The sequence below is a fragment of the Arvicola amphibius genome, chromosome 4 (assembly GCF_903992535.2).
Source record: "Arvicola amphibius chromosome 4, mArvAmp1.2, whole genome shotgun sequence".
NCBI classification, from domain to species: Eukaryota; Metazoa; Chordata; class Mammalia; order Rodentia; family Cricetidae; genus Arvicola; species Arvicola amphibius.
In genome coordinates, this window is record NC_052050.1 from 108,725,113 (window position 1) to 108,742,022 (window position 16,910).

At 42.4% G+C, this 16,910-nt stretch overlaps 1 protein-coding gene across 3 annotated transcripts in view; it reads left to right on the top strand.

The window, feature by feature from the left end:
- The window catches only part of Psd3 (pleckstrin and Sec7 domain containing 3), a 548,735-nt gene that overhangs the window by 147,881 nt on the left and 383,944 nt on the right, over window positions 1–16,910 (top strand). The window contains exon 1 of one of the 3 annotated variants that reach the window (XM_038324929.2): window positions 8,234–8,341. The exons of 1 other annotated variant lie outside the window; for it this stretch is intronic. In XM_038324929.2, coding sequence (XP_038180857.1) covers window positions 8,321–8,341 — 21 coding nt within the window. In that variant the 5' untranslated portion in view covers window positions 8,234–8,320. Of the gene's footprint in view, window positions 1–8,233; window positions 8,342–13,931; window positions 14,065–16,910 lie in introns of those variants that run through there. One more of the 3 variants, XM_038324927.2, reaches the window with a different exon arrangement.

Sequence of the window (16,910 nt, forward strand, 5' to 3'; positions counted from 1 at the left end):
TCTTTTTTTGTTAGTTTGTTTTTTTCTAAGTCAGGGTTTCTTTGTGTAATAGCCCCGGCTGTCCTGGAAGTCACTCTGTAGACCAGGCTGACCTCATACTCAGAGAGATATTCCTGCCTCTGCTTACTGAATGCTGGAATTGAAGGCATTCATCTCCTTGCCATACCTGGTTTATTTAATCTTAATCAGCCCCTTCAAGGCCCTATTTTCAACTTTACTCATGTTGACTTAAATTTCAACAAGTAGGGTTTTTTTTTTCCTAAGAGGCTACAGGAACATCCATGATAATTATCCATTTTATATGTTGGGGAATTTGCAATTATTTTCACTACATCACATTTTGTAATAGATATTGGTCTATAGTTCTTTTCTTTTAATTTATTTATCTGGTTGGGTATCAAAGAAGTGCTGACCTTACAAAATAAATTGGGAAATATTTTTCCACTTGCGTTAGAATTAGTATTATTATTACCTGTAATGCTATCCAGGCATGTGGTTTTCTTACAAGTATTTTTAATCAGAAATTCATTTTCTTTAAAAAAAATGTATACACACATATACATACCTAAATATACACATGTCTAAACATATACATAGTTTGTGGATAGTATTCGCCAAATGTTATCTCTTTAGAGCTACTGAAACCAAAGGAATTCTTAAACAAATATTATACTATTATCCAAAATAAGGGGAGAGAATTCATTCATTGTTTACAGACTTTTGTTGAATATCTCCCATGTTCTATATTCTAGGTAAAATGGTCAATGCTAGAGACTTTTGAAAAAAGTAAATCAGTGATGTGTGGCATGGTACTCAGGCTATCCACACCTCACAGCACACAATATGTTCAGGTGATGTGATGTGTGGCATGGTCCATACTCAGGCTGCCCACATTCTCAGAATACACAGTATGTTCAAACTTCAGATGCATCAAATCTCTGCCTTCCTAAATTTTGTTTCTTAGGATTAATTGAGAAAGAGAGAATAAAGAAATGATTTATTTATGGATGTTTTGCCTGCATGTATATATATTCACATAGGCTTCGAGGCCAAGAGAGGGTGTTAGATCCCCTGGAGCTGGATGCAGATGGCTGTGAGCTATCATGTGGGGACTGGAAATTGAGCCTAGGTCTTCTTGAGTGCAGGGAGCACTCTTAATGCTGAGTCATCTTCCAGCGTCCCTTTTCTTTAGTTAAAAATTTTTATTTGTGTATGCCTCTCTCTCTTCCTCCTGCCACCTTTCTGTCTCTGTCTCTCTCTGTCTTCTCCTACTGTGTGTGTGTGTGTGTGTGTGTGTGTGTGTTGCCATGGAAGTTAGAGAACTTTCAGGAATTGGTTCTCACCTTGCACCACCTTGGTCACCTGATCTATCTCGACTGCCACTATTTTAAGAGTTTTTTTCTGAGACTAATTTCTAGTCCTTTCTCCTTTCCCTCAAGGTCAGTAGGTGGTTTGAGCTGAAGGTTCCAACCCTTTAATCAGGAGGTCTACTAGGGGACCATTCTCAGCCTGAATTTGTCTGAGGGACCCAGTTTAATGCCGGTCATCAGCATTAGCTTAGGTGGAATTAAAGTGGCTCCTTTGAGAATAACAAGGCACCTACCCCTTTCACTCAGAAATTCCCCCAGGTTTCACGAGCCTTATAATACCAGGAGCCCGGACATAGGCCATATGTATCTTATGATGGCTAGAACATGTGTTCCCTGATGCAGCCTTCACCGTGCCAACTTCTTGGAAACATTCCAAGAGATTTTATAATTTAATATCCACCGGAATAAATAATTCCCATAGTTCATTTCTACCTTGCAGAAAATATTGAAGTAAAACATTGATCTCAGTAAAAATATGTTTTTCTATGGAATCCCCCTTGCATACCAGTATTACTTTTGAAACCAGTGTTCTTCATTCTTGGAATAGCTCTGGAAAAGTGGGCCATGGCTGGAGGGAAACAGGGACTTTTTTCTCAGATGTTTTCAGGAACTGTTTGATGGTGAAACATTTTCTGGCAGAGTGGAAGGATACAGGTGAAAGAAGAAAAAAGTAACTGTAATTATGCACCAGTACTAACATTTGCATCTTGTTGTTAAGGCTGATACGTAGTACAGATAGGCCTAATGTAATATGGGGTTACCTCCAAATAGGTCAGTTCCAACTTGAGACTATCCAAACTCAGCTATGTGTGGTGGCGTGTGCCTGTAGTCCCGGGTACTGGAGTGGCTGAGGCAGGAGGATCACTTCTGTCCACCAATTAGAGATCAGCCCAGATAATAGTGAGACTCTGTTTTAACAATAACAACAAAATGTTAAGTAATGTAAAAATACATTACTACACCATGCCTACCAAACCGCTAAGTAACTCAGTACAGTGTAGGTGTCATTTAATATCTTCTTTGTTTGTTTTGAGACATTCTCCTATAGCTATGGCTGGCCTCAAACTCCTGTCCCCCGACCTCCAGTTGGAGACCATAGTGTACTAAACAGTTTTACAGTTTAGGACAATACACAATGTGAGTGTGATCTTATGCAATGTTAAGACCAAACTTTTACCTGTCATTTATTTATTGCCTTTCTCTGGGCCATGCTCTGTGAGGCAAAGTGTCTAATGGACTGAACTGATGGAAATGGTCCTTGTCTACTCTGTCTAAATAGCATAGCCATTAACTACCCGTGGCTGTAACACGTGGGAAATATGCTTTAGAGACAGAAAAACTAAATTTTTAAACTTAATTTTCTTCTTATTCATTGAAATGTAAATGACCACATTGTAGCTATTGAATTGGACATCACAGGTGAGTTGAGTAGGGGAAATGAATGCCCAGTACTCACAATGTGGGTGTGATAGATTGGGCCAAATGCAGAGGTATGGTTATTTTTTTCTCAGTGAGATACGGTTGCTGAGAACCAGTCTTTCAGAACCATCAGCTTTAAACATAGGACCACAATTTAAACATTTTTTAAATGGATTCTTGTTCCCACTCTGACTTAAGTCAGGACTACCTCCCACTTGGATTGCTTCAATAGCATACTCATTCACCTCACTGCTTCCAGCGCACTCCACAGGGGGATCGTAGGGGAAAAACAGTCAGGTCGCACTGTTCCTTTGCATGAAATCTGGATCCTAGACTGGTACAACAGCAGATAAGATCCCTCCTGTCATCCCTACTCCTTACGCCTTGCTTAGCACTAGGCATGCTGAGAGGTTTGCTGTGCTGTGCACACACCAGGAGAGACCTTAGAATCCAGCATTTAGTTATTCACACATTTGCATGGCTTTCATACTGTTCCTGCTTTAGGTTTTTATTCAAATTTCATCTGCCCAATCAAATCTTCCCTGGAAACTCCTTGCACCTACCTACTCAGATTGCAATATGAAATATTTCCATACTAGCTCAGAATAGAATATAATAAAGGTTTATTTATAAGGGGGTAAACTCACAGTCCTCTGCCTGCGCTGGGAACCAGAACTGAATCCAGCAGCCAAGGGGCTGGTGTACACCCCTACATCTGCATTTATATTAAGTGAGACCATGACCAAAGTGGGCTAGCATCCCAAAGGCCGTTGACTGAAGGAGTTCCTACAGCATACTCACTGTCCCAGACTAACCCCAAACTCCTTACGTTTTGTATGTGTGTAATTTTCTCCCAAAGGCAGCGTTATGTAGCTTCTCACATGCTTACCTACCTTACTTATTTTCTGTTCCCTCAATCTCCTAGGCTGTAAGCTCCTTGAGGGAAGAGATATTTTGTGTACTGCTCTAGTTAGGTAAGTGTACCTAGCACATAATACATGTTCAATAAATGTCGCATGAATGGGTGAAAGAGTAACGATCCCTATAAAGGATAATAAAATGTTAGTGCATGCCTGTTACCTTACAATTACCATGTGAAGCAAGAGAATCACAAGTTTGAGACAACTGAATATGTAGCAAGACCATGCCTTAAACAAAGCATGCATATTATTACTGCTTTTCTTACCACACGGAGGCTAAGTTATTTGGGTCATAGGGGAAGGTTGAGTTGAGTCTGCTTGTCATTTCAGACCACCCACAGATCTAAAATTTCCAGATTCCAGAAGGCAGGCAATCTCTCCCCTCCCCTCACTGTTCCCGTTCCTTCATTCACCTGAGCACACTAACCACATTTTCGGACTTTCTTTCTCATTTCTCACTGCTCTTATCCATCCAGCATTCCGTCCACATTCAGTATATTTGAGGTGAATTTGGCTTGGACATGTCCTTTTGGTATCATTTTGGACCCTTTATTATTATTATTATTAAAAATTTCTGCCTTCTGCCCACCTCCCATTTCCCTCCTCCTCCTTTAACTCCCTTCCCCCTCCCTTGCCAGTCCAAGGAGCAGTCAGGGTTCCCTGCCCTGCGGGAAGTCCAAGGTCCAACCCACTCCATCTAGGTCTGGGAAGGTGCGCATCTAAACAGACTAGGCTCCCCAAAAGCCAGTACATGCGGTAGGATCAAAACCCAGTGCCATTGTTCTTGGCTTCTCAGTCAGCCTTCATTGTCCTCCATGTTTAGAGAATCCGGTTTGATCCCATGCTTTTTCAGTCCCCGTCAAGCTGTCCTTGGTGAGCTCCCATTAGACCAGCCCCGCAGTCTCAGTGGGTGGGCACACTCCTCGCGGTCCTGACTTCCTTGCTCATGATAATTTTGAACTCATGAAATCAAGCACAAGACAATTTCAGGCAGTGTTGAATCGTTCCCCTGTGGGTGGTGAAAAGCTTCCTGTCAACAACTGCTTGTTGAAGCACCATATGGGCAGGTACAGGATCAGGAGGTAGAAGCAGGACAGCCACGGACACTCTCTGTGAACTGTTCATATGAGGTTGGTGTGTGATTGTGAAGTATTCCATCCATGTGCTGAAGCGTGTGCAGGAGGCCTTTCGATTCTGGAGACCAATGTTGTATGCAGTTAGCAACAAACTCCTCTTTTGTTAAATCTATTTTCTAAAAGTTGGGTTGTTGAATAATCCAAAATAAATAAACAAATAAAATAAAGAAGACTGAAACATAGATCACAGCGAGCAAACATTTAATTCACAATTATGAAATATCAAAACTTGTAACAGAGAAAATTAGAATAAGCCAATGAGTTGTGCCTAAACCCTGGAGTTCAAATGTTGCAGCGACATTTCCCACTTGGTTTCTGCTGCGCATTCCTTTCTGTTCCTAAATAGGCCGGGTTAGTTATCTCAGCTTTCTCCAGGGATAAGGCACTTGTCTTGTGACTCCTGGAGAGAGAAAATATTGATGGACTTGGCTATTCATGTGCTAAGGTTTCAGACTAACTTGCTTTCAGAGTGTTTTGTCTTAGGTTAACACCCTCTAATTCTAATCTGAATACGTCACTTGATTCCAATTTTATATATTTTTCGTTTGAGGTTAAAGTCATATACAGAGCAGTGAACATCTCTTAAGGATTAAATGTGGTATTTTGATTACTATGACATCACCTGAGTAGGATATTTGCATACTCCTAGACAGTTCCCTTCATTCCTCATTAGAGACGAACATTAATCACTGCATATGAAAACTTGGAAATCCCATGAAAGAAATTTGATAGTTTTTCCAACATCTGTTATCATAAGTATACATATGATTCTAAATAATTGACACGAAGATAGAATTTTCCTAAAAGTCAGATAAATGATAATAATGTAGGTGTAGGTAGTAGGATTCCTTTGGGGATAATAAAACATTCTAAAATTAGCCATGGTGACGCTTGCACTTTTCTGCTAAAAAACTAAAAATTACCGCACTGCGAATTTTAAATGGGTCAGTTTTGTGGCGTATAAATTAGGTCTCAATGAAGCTATTAAAAATTATTCTAAAGTGGAAACCGAGAGCATGCAGTCACCTGGGTGCAGGAGCACATACCTTTTATTCATAGCATTCAAGGGGCAGAGGCAGGGGGATTTTATGAGTTTGAGGCCTGGTCTACATAGTGAGTTCCAGGACAGTTAGAACTAGACAGAGAGGCCCTATCTCAAAAAAACAAACAAACAAACAAAAAACCCGAAAAACAAAATGGTTCCAAAAATGTATGCCGAAACTTACGGGAAAATATATTATTGAAGTATTTTAGAAAGTTCGTTAATAGAGGTAGTTGATAAAAATATTATGTGACTTTTCTGGATTTAGTAGCCTTGTGGAATTTGTCGATTTTTGGAAATTTATATTGATATTTTTCAATCTAAACAATTACTTCTGTATCAAGAACATGTAGTCCGGATTAGATAATAATGCACTAATATTACATGACATAATTTTACCCTTTCCATGTCTTCTTTTGATTTCTGGTACTGTATGTCTTCCTTGCAATCTTTTCTTTTTCCTTCCACACATACCAGGGCTCATAGTCCAAGTTAATGGACATATGCTTTATTGAGTAATCATACACTAATCCATGCTTTTGGGGGTCACTGCTGTTTAACTGGTTCTTCTTTTGGGGTGATGCACAGGGATGCTGTAGACTGGAGCCAGGGCATTCTCTGTATTAAGTAAATAGCTGAGAATACTCTAACTAGCCCTTCTTCCTGTGTTTACAGAGGTGAATTCTTAGGCATTGAACTGTAATCCTTTGAACTGGGTTCCTGGGTTCTCTGGGGGACTAGTCCTAGGTTCCTTAATTGATAAGCTTATATAAATTGAGGTCCACCTTTCAGCCTATATAAAATATTTTTTAAAAAGTTCTGTCATAAATTATGGGTCATGGGTTATTTTTCCAGGTAAAGGCCACAAGGTCAGTGGCCATGCCCTAGGGTAGCAACTGCATTTTGCCTCAATTCTTACTCATGATTCTTGTCAACACAGTTGTTGGACTGGGAGAATCAAGAAGGTAGAAACATAGAACATGGACACATACTATATCTATGAGGCTTTTTTATGTAAGGGCAGATCCACAGACAAGAAATAGCCCATTAACTGGGGTTCTTCACAACCCCATAAACTTGCCCACACTGCTGGTATGGCAAGAGAAAACCTGGACAGCAGCTGGCTTTCAGAAGTTGGAATGAATTTATTTCCCGGTATACTTTCTCATTTTGGTTTCGTTGGTGGGTACCATAGTTGACTTTGGTAGCCAGAGATGGGTCAGTCAAGAAAAGTAGGTGATTCACACAGCTTTCTTGCTTCTCCAGCGTCCAGATAGCAGTCAAGCTTAGAGGTGGCCCAGACTGACCTGGATCTATTGGCCACAGGAAATGTGATGCCTACCTCCTTCTTAAACTTGCCATGTTAGTCATCTTCTACTGGTCACATGAATAAGGCAATAGAGCTGCAAGAGAATTACAAGACCACTCTACAGGGCCTTCAGGTGTGTAGATCCCAGTTTACACAGACTAGACCTTCCTTAGACCGGATATGCTAGTCCTCCCTTCTTGACCTCTCTGTTTGACAATTGTGTTAACAGAGAACCAGAATAAGAATATTTAGCACAAAATAAAGTTGTTAGTTGGGACGTGGCCTCATAGCTTTTACCTGGAAAATTAGAGACCAGCTCCTATATATATTCATAACACAGAGGGAAAAGTCATCAAAGGGGCAGATTTAAGGTCTTCATCTCCAGTGAGGGAGCTTTTCCAGCCTTATTTCTGCTGCAAGGATCAAATAGGGCAGGAGTGGGGCAGAAGTACCCACTAGACGAGGCACTTCTGACAAACTCAGTGAAGTGACATTTCATTGTGGGATAGTCCCAGTGGCATGCTTGCAGTGTGGAACAGAGAGCCTCTCGCAGGGTGAGCGATTTCCAGGAGAAATGGGCCTTGACAGTTGGTCCCAGGGACTAGCGTCTCCGGATGGGGCAGGTGGCCCTGAACGCCCTCACAGGCCACGGACTGAAGACTCTGGTCGCGGAGCTCCCCACAGCCAGCGCGGCGACCCCGGGAAGACGCGGGCGCGCGCGCGCGCTCTCGCGCTCGGGCCCAGGTGGGACGGCCGGCGCGCGCCTCGCCTCCCCCGGCGCCCTGGGAGAGGAAACGCCCGCGAACGCGCCGCTCACTTTCCTCAGGCTGGGAAAAGTGTTGCGGAAGGAGACAAAGCAACAGGCAGCAGAGGGCTGCAGGACGCCGCCCCGCCGCCCGGCGTCGCCTCCGCCGCCTCCGCCTTGACGTTGCTGGGGGCCGGCCCGGGTGCCCGGCCGCCTCGGGCTCCGCCGCTCAGGCCGGGTGCGCGCGGCCGCCGCCGGCCGTCCCGGGGCGCGCAACAAAGAGGTCGCCGCACTCGCGCGCCTGCCCGCCCGCTCGCCCGCCGCAGCCCGGGTCGTCCGCAGCCCCGCGGCCCCGAGCCCCACGCGCGGGCGATGGAAGATGGAAGGAAGAAACGCTGCGGTGAGCTCGCCCGCCGTCTGAGCCGGGCTAGGGGAAGGGTGTGTGGAGTCTGTCACCGTGTCCGTACCTGACCCGGGCTTGCTTTTGCCTTGTCGTTTGCTCTGCCCCATCAGGATCCCTGGGCCACTTCACTTTGTGCTCTGATAACTATTTCTCTTCTCCTCCCCCTCCCCGCCCCCTCCGTTTTCTTTCTTTGTGTTTGTTGGGGAACCCAAGAGGGCCAACTTTTTGTTGTTAAGGTTTCGTGGTTTTTAATTCAGCCCTCTCTGCCTTGTAAAGCTCATCTGGGGAGAAGAAAGCTGGACGCACCTTCTAGGTAATGATCTCAAGAGGGAGGCATTACAGAGCACCTAAGGTGCTCCTGTTAGTCTGCCAGGTCAGCTCCCAGATTGAGTGACTATCATGTTTCTCTGTCAGGAAGAAAAGAGAAAACCCTTGCACGGAGAGAGCAAACAGACGGGGAGATTATTCCGTGGAACATCCCCACTAGCTTTTTAAAGACATTTGAGTGACTCTCTTTTACATGCTTTTCACTCTCACCATAGATGTCCTCGCAACTGATATGATGAAAAAAAATCGTTTAAAAAAAAAAAAACAGGCTAGCACAGATTAGGAGGTAGAGTTTACTATGCTGTCCCCCTCAGAACTAAGTGTTTACTTTTGCCACTATTCTGGATGTAGTAGGATGTTAAACATCACCAGGTAGGAGATATAATGGGCGTTAGGGTTGCATCTTCCAGACTCGGACCCTCCCGATGGTGGGATCCAGGATTTCCGCCGCAGAGATTTTCTTGAGTGGGTTCAGGTGCAGGTAGAGGGAGGAGGGAGGTCTGGAGAAATCACTGTAAGTGGGATTTTGGCAATACATAGTGCAATTCATTATCTGCAGTCGAGTATGCACAGAGGACGTTGCCAAGCCCAATGGCCATGAATAAGAATTGTGCTCTCTAGGAGCCAGCTTTCTGTCCGGAGAGACAAGTGCGTTCTGCGCAGGATCCAGAGAAAGTGAGTCTGTCTGTCTGCCGTACAGATCTGGAAGTCCCAGAAGGAGCCCTGGCCCTTAAAGGCCTGGGGTTGGTTGGCTTTTGTTAAGGTGTAGGGAGATGTTCCTGCTGAGAGAGTGAATACACTTTCTGCCCTCTCCCAGTAAATGGATGCTTTTGCAGCCTTGCTCAGAGTATTTCCACATTCCCTGTAGAAGTTCTGAAGTCGTTTGTCATCTGTTATTCATAGACCAAGTCACCAGTGTTACAATGGGTTAATCTGGGTCTTGGTTAAGAGGTGCAGAGCTGAACATCAAGATGTGTATGCTCCGCCTTCTTTGAGGATTAAGGGGACAATGTCATTTGGCAATTATGAAAAGATGGTGTTTGGGGGTTTGGGTTGGATTAAAAGGTGAGTAGTACATGCTGATCTTTCTGTTTTGTCTGCTATATATTCAGACTTGATTGAGCTTTAGGCTGGCAGAAAAGGAAACTGTAACCAAAGCCCGTGCTTTAGTGTGGAAATATGATTATAAAAGGTTGGGGAGGGGTCAAGTCTAACCCGGATCACATTTGCTGCAAGGGTTCTCCACCATCTTCTTCCAGGACCTTGAACGGCTTTCTTCCTGGGTTGTAGATTTTTTTCTTAAATAGTGCTAAGTATGGAACTCAGAGGTTAATGTATGCCAAGCCTGTGCTTAGCTCTTTCCCTCCACACCTCCTGAGTTCTCTTAAGTTAAATCAACCTTGGTTTATTTAGGAGAGTATTAATGAAATTCTCTAGATGTCATAGTAGGACGCTGATGGATTTCATACAGGACACTGATGACGTTCTCTAGAACATTAGTTCCCGGTCTCGACAGGCTTTTATCTGTGATATTGTATGTATGTTCAGAAATGAAATGGTGCTGTTTCCCTTGGTACTGTTCTGTGTTTCTGAGTTATCTTCTAAAGCTCCCTTTGTAGTGACTGTTCAAGTTTATAGGGGAGAAGAGGCTAATTTGAAGTGTTTAGCTGACAAGTTATTCTAAAGTCCAAATTGCCATGCCTTGTTGGGAAATGAGGTGTAACTCCGAACATTAATAATGAGTCTTTGCTTATGCTATCTTATTTATACAAAAACAGCACATGTCCTTGCAATACTTGTTTGCCCTACCAAAAGAACAAATTTTTTCTGTGCCCAGAAGGTCAACAAACTGGAATCCAGTTGGTGTTGCCAAATGGACAAGGACTTTCTTGGAGCTCCAGGGCACAGGAGTGGTGGTGGATAATTCTCTTTTGACAACACCTGTGATATAAGGAAGCCTCAGCTCTTCTCTTCTCCCATGTCAGAGTCACACTGGGACCAGAGTTGCCTTTTCCCCCCTTTATTTAATTATGGCAAACAGTGATCTTGTGTGAAATACTCCCCACTTTTGATCCTGGACCAGTGAGCTACATCAAATGTCCTTGCTTATGAGCTCTCTTAAGTGGTTGTTTTTGGAGTTCAGGATCTGGAGTGACTGGAAGCATCCCATCTCTACCTGAGGCTGGGGCACTTTTCTTTTTGTATGCTTATTCATGTGGCTGTGCTGTGAGTTTGTGTATGTGCAGATGTTGTATTAACATGTGCTGTGAGTTTGTGTATGTGCATATGTTATATTAACGTGTGCTGTGAGTTTGTGTATTTCCACACGTATTCACGTGTGCTGTGAGTTTGTGTATATGCACACGTATTTACATGTGCTGTGAGTTTTTGTATGCGCATATATTGTATTTATGACTGCTGTGAGTTTGTGTATATGCACACGTATTTACGTGTGCTGTGAGTTTGTGTATATGCACACGTAAATACATGTATATGCACATGTTGTATTTATGTGTGCTGTGAGTTTATGTATATTCATGCATGTATATGTATGTACATGTGGAGACCAGAGGACATCAGGTGCTGTTCCTTAGGAGCGATCCACTTCTGATACAGTCTCTTATTGGTTAGGAGTTTGTTATCTTGGTCAGCTGCTTAGTGGGATTCTTCTCTACTCTTCCCCAGTGCTGGGATTACATATGTGTGCCCCTGCATCTGGCTTTCTCAAGTGGGTTTTAGGGTGCAAATTCAAGTCCCTTGTGTTTGCAAAGTGTTTTATAGTGCTAACTATTTTCACTTATTCACTGAATATATTGCACTATTTTCATGTGGGGCACCCTGAGAAGAAGCCGTGCCTTTTAGACAGCAGGCCCTAGCTTTTAGAAAACGCAGTCTTTACAGTGAAGGACAATGAAGTGCTATAGTCACCCCTAATATTATTTGAGTTCTGCCATGCATATCTCCTGTCCCTGGGGTAGCCATGAAGTCACGACTGTCATCATCTTCGTCTTTGATGTCCTGAGAAATTTAGTTGCTCAGGATCCCACAGCTAATAAAGTTGCAATATTCAAACTCAAGTCATCTCATTTGTCAATCCCCCTTTCCTGTGTCCTCGGAGCTAGTACTGTGTGCTGCAGAAATTGAGGTTTCAGATCTAAAAGGTGACAAGTCCATCATCAGCATCATTTGACAGATTTATTGGCTTAAACAGCAGCACGAGTGTTACGTGGCTCAAGAGATACAAAAAAATTGTATCATTTCTTATCCAGAGCATATGAAAGAGTCTCCTATAGTCATAAATAATTAAAATAAAAAGTGAATCATATTAACAACATCAAGTTGAGTGTAAGCCCCGCTTATTTCAGTTTCTAATTATAACACCTCAGAGAAGTATCTAGCTGTGCCTGCCACAGTGGTGTTGACATAGAGAAGACTGCTTTTCCTTGTTATGTCTTCCCGTCCCTGGAGCTCAGAGCGTGTTGAGAAGGCATATGGGACAATACAGGGGGCTGGGAAAGCAGCAGAGGGCATTGGGAAGATCAGGCCGCGGCTGCTCCCTGCTCCCTTGCTGTCCCTTTTCTTCTCTGACCATTGCTAAGGAAAAGTGACTTGGAGAAATAAAGCAGCTTGGCCTTCCTGTGACTGCTGGTCAGTACACATAGGAAATAGAACATGGTAAAACGTGGCTGTAGCTTCCTTTGTTTGGCTGTCAGAACATCGTTGGGGAAGCGCTAATGGGATTGCTTTTCTGTATGTAAAATTCTGCTAGCGTTTTTGGAATTTAGGGTTTTGAAAACTCTATTTTCCGAGAATCTGCTGGGTGAGGTCGATTGGGTCACAGGACACTAAAGAAGGAGACTGCAGGTTGTAGTGCCATTACATGCTTGCTGTCTTTGTGGTTATATTACTTTCTAGCAAATTTACAGTTGAACATACCATGAAATTGGAGGTAAGCTGTATGATCTTTCAGGGCATCTCCTGTGACTTCCCCTTTGGGTGTACGAAAGCATCCAGTGGTGCACGCATGAAGAAGGAGGATGCTTTCTTGGGTCTGGAGCTTTCTGCATGCTCCCTTTGAACAGCTCTCTTTGTTTATCTGTGTAACAGTCCTAGCTGTCTTGGAACTAGCTCTTGTAGATCAGACTGGTGTCAAACTCACAGAGATCCACTTGCCTCTGCCTCCTGAGTGCTGGGATTAAAGGTGTGCACCACCACTGCCTGGCTCCAGGTATCTTTGTTTTACAGATGTATTTCTGGTGACTCCAAAGGGTCCATGAGCTGGTCTGCTGACACTCATTTTTTTCTCTTAAAATCTCCATGAGAAAACAGAACAAAGCAGACTTAAAAAAAACAAAACAAAACAGCAACACAACAACAACAACAAAAAACCAGATCATTTATTTCTGGGCACTAACATAAGTAAATTAGGGCAGACATCAGTCCATACTATTCCTTCATCCATTCATGTATTCACGGAGTCTCTAAACAGGTTTGTCTACTGACCTAAGCTGACCTAAGAGAACCTGCAAAGAACATACAGAGTCTTCGAGTTGTTCTTTGGAGAGTCAGGCTCTACAGTTGGTAACTACTGAAATTGCTGTATCTAAGAATTCAGCTCTTGGGAGCTGGTGGACTCAGTCAAGCTTTTCTTAAGCATGCCTTCGCAGAACTTTCTGTTCTGTTCATAATGTCCTGTATCTTTCTTGTCCAGTAGCCAGAGTGTATATGTGGCTAGTGAGTACTTAATATGGCTGTTCTCAAGAATTGAATTCTACATTTTATTTAGTTTCAATAAATTTATACAGCCTTAGGCAGATAATGGCTATTTTGCTTCACAGCAAGGTATTCCCGTCAAGGTGTCATTGTTTGACCTGAGCTGACATATCCTCTTGACCCTTTGGCTACTCCCGTTTTTACTAACTGGACTTTGATAAATTGAAAATTGTTCTTACCACATCATGTCTGATAAGCACAAGTGTGGGGAAAGTATACAGGGGTGGGAAGTGAGATTTTAGTGAACGTAAATACATTCATTTAAAATAATGAGGAAAAAAACCATAATTACCAGTAGGAGCTATTAGGAAGAAAACAGGAACAGATTATTATTTTTTTAACTAGAATTAACATAAATGGGAAAACTTGAGTCTGGTCTGGCTGAGAGTTGTCTATTGCTTTAGCTTCATTAAAGAATGGATGACAGTGTTTGGAGAGCTTAAGGAAGTGATGGCAACATTACAGTTGTCTTCTGTCTTTTCTGTAGGAGTGTCTGATGCTCGCTTCAGGTTCTTGTGAATCTGGATAGCATAGGCATGACGATCCAGTTGGACAGTGGTGGGTGTCCAATCAGTGAAGGTCTTTTCTTGGAATGCATACAGAACTGTCTTGGAGAACCGGTAGGTCCTCAAAGAACATGACAACAACAGGGAAAGTGCCCGGATGACACACATATTGTTATACGGATAGAGAAGTGAAAGTTAGAGATACAGTGTGCTCGTAAGACCAGGACGGAGAAACCCTCAGCTACTCTGTGTGACAGATCTAGGAAATAAACAGCTACATTACAGGCTCCAGGGTTGTTCCATAGTTATGCATACCGAACTGATTTTGTGTGCAGTATGTGTGTCACGATGAGAAAATTCTCAGCGGTGGTCAGAGGCAATGAACTCTCTCTATGTTCAGGCTGTCTTTGATCTTCTTTTTCTCTCATAAGTGCTGGAATTACAGGTGTGAGCCACCCTTCATTATGGTTTTGATTTGCATTTCTCTAATGTCTAATATTGTTACATCTCTTATGTATGTAGTCTACGTGTTCATCTTCTTTGGGGAAATAATTGTTCAGGTAGTTTCTGGACTCCTATCTCCTACGTGATACGTGCTTTTCAAGCATCTTCTACCATTTTCTGAATTGCAATAAATGTTCTTTATCTTAAGCAAAGAATCATTAACTATGCTTATATAGTTGCTGAAATGAGTAGACAAATTAAGAAAAATTATTGTGTAACTAATATTTTAATACTTCTTTCTGGTAGAAAAAAGGGCAGAGCTGGGCATTGTAAATGGAGGTTTTCTGTCCCACCTGCCAGTTTCCAATTAACACTCTGAGGTTTATTATCAGTTACAGTTGTTTGGCCAATGGCTTAGTCTTCTTATTGGCTAGCTCCAACTATAGATTGACCCATTTCTTTTAGTTTATACTTTACCATGTTGCCTGTGGCTCGTTAACTCATAGCTTGCTTCCCCAGTGGTTACATAGTATTTCCCCGACTCTGCCTTTTCTCTTTGTTTGAACTTCCTACCTAGCTTTACTCTACTAAGCCATTGGCCCAAACAGCTTTATTCATCAACCAATAAAAGCAACATATATATAGAAGGATATCCACATCAGGGTGTGGTGGCACTCTGGAGGCAGAGGCAGGTGATCTGTGTGATTTGGAACTGCAACCTAGTCTATATAGAAGAGTTCATTCAAAAAAAAAAGAAAGAAAGAAAGAAAGAAAGAAAGAAAGAAAGAAGAAAAAAGAAAGGAAGAAAGAAAGAAATAAAAAGAAAAATGAAGGAAGGAAAGAAGGAAGGAAGGATTTAGCTTTGGGCTATTCTTCTTGGGAAGAACTCTGAAGACTTTGAGATCAATACGTTTACTGAAAGGAAAATCTGAAACAATTTCTCTAGATCTTTTGTATCTAACACAGTGCTTTCTTAGGGCAGAAACCCACCTTTTGAAAGAAGGAACTCAACCTAGTCAAACCTGCTTGGTCTTTATAGATGCTATTATTTCACCACCTTAATAATGTCTTCTATACCTTTCTGTCACAACAATCTCCCAGCTTTTGAACTCTAGGGATACCTGAAGATTCTGGTTTCGAAGTACTATGAAAGCCCATCTATGTTCTATGAGCCTTTCGTATAATTCTGAAGAACAGGATGCTGGAATCTCAGATCTAACTTGGTGACAATGACTCTCTAGTGGTAGCCTGTAAAATTTAGTTGGTTCTCTTTAGTTGGTGTCTTCTCTAGGTGACAAACAGCCTTCCCTATGGGAGTTCACAAGATGTTGATCTAGCCATGCTTGCTTCTGCCGCTGTGCCCAGAAATGTGTTTAGATCTTGCCATTGCTGAATTTCTGGCGGCCTCCTGTAGGCACGTGGCTCCATGAGTCTAGTGGGAGAAAAGGCAGCTATGGAAAGCAACACAGACATCATTTTACATATTTTCTACTTTGATTGCTTTACGTGGCTGGTTGGAGTCTCCTGAAGAATTTGCTAATTGTATAGCCCCAAGAGGAGACCGTTTCCTCACACAGGAGATTCTGCCTCAGCAGGAGGGAGTGATATTCAGTGGTTACCATGCAGACCTTCTTTAGTCTCATTTGCATCTGAAATCTGTCACAGAGGTGTATCACCCTAGGCAAATTATTTTGACATCCCTGTGACCTACGGCCTCAAGACATCATTGAATACCTAACTAACATTTACTGGTTGGGAAAAGCTTAGGACTACATGGAAAAAGAAGTAAGTGGGCTGAGAATGTGACCTTTGGGTGGAAATTATACTTATGTAGGCATAGAAATATTGCCTTTCTTAAGGTCACATATCTATTAAGTAGTATACTGGCCATTCTGGCAACTGTCTGTGATTACCTGTAAAAGTGCTATATAGAAGTCAGAAGAAAAAAAACTTAGAGCTTTGTGTGGTGCTTTGGCTCATAGTAGTCATTTAATAAATGTTCGATGACTTTTTTAAATATCATAGACAATTAAATAGGTTAGTACAAGAAACCTCCCAGGAAGAGATGGGCAGTGGAAGTGCTTGGATGTTCTGCCTTGGCTGACCGTGGAGTAGAATTGACAGGTCATAACTGTTTTGTGTCTTACTAACTTCTGCTGTTGCTTCACTGTGGGCTTTTGTTGCATCTCTGTTTGTGGCAGTGGAATTCTCCCACTTTTTAGTCAGCGTTTATGAGTTGCAAGTTTCAGGTGTGTGACTTGAATTATAAGTCCTTCTTGCAAATAACAACCTAGAACACAAAAGATAAGGGTAACGGGGCTGTGAAAGTCCTCACCTGTCCTTTGCCTCCTGGGAGAATCTTCTGATGGAAGATAAAGACTAGGAGCCATGCTTGCCTGGTGTGATAAAACGGTCTTAGAAATCCCTTGCTTCCATTCATTGTTTTTATTTTTATCTTATCCTTTTTCTTTCTTCTCCTTCCCACCTTTATGTTGAGACAGGGTTCCATGTAGCTG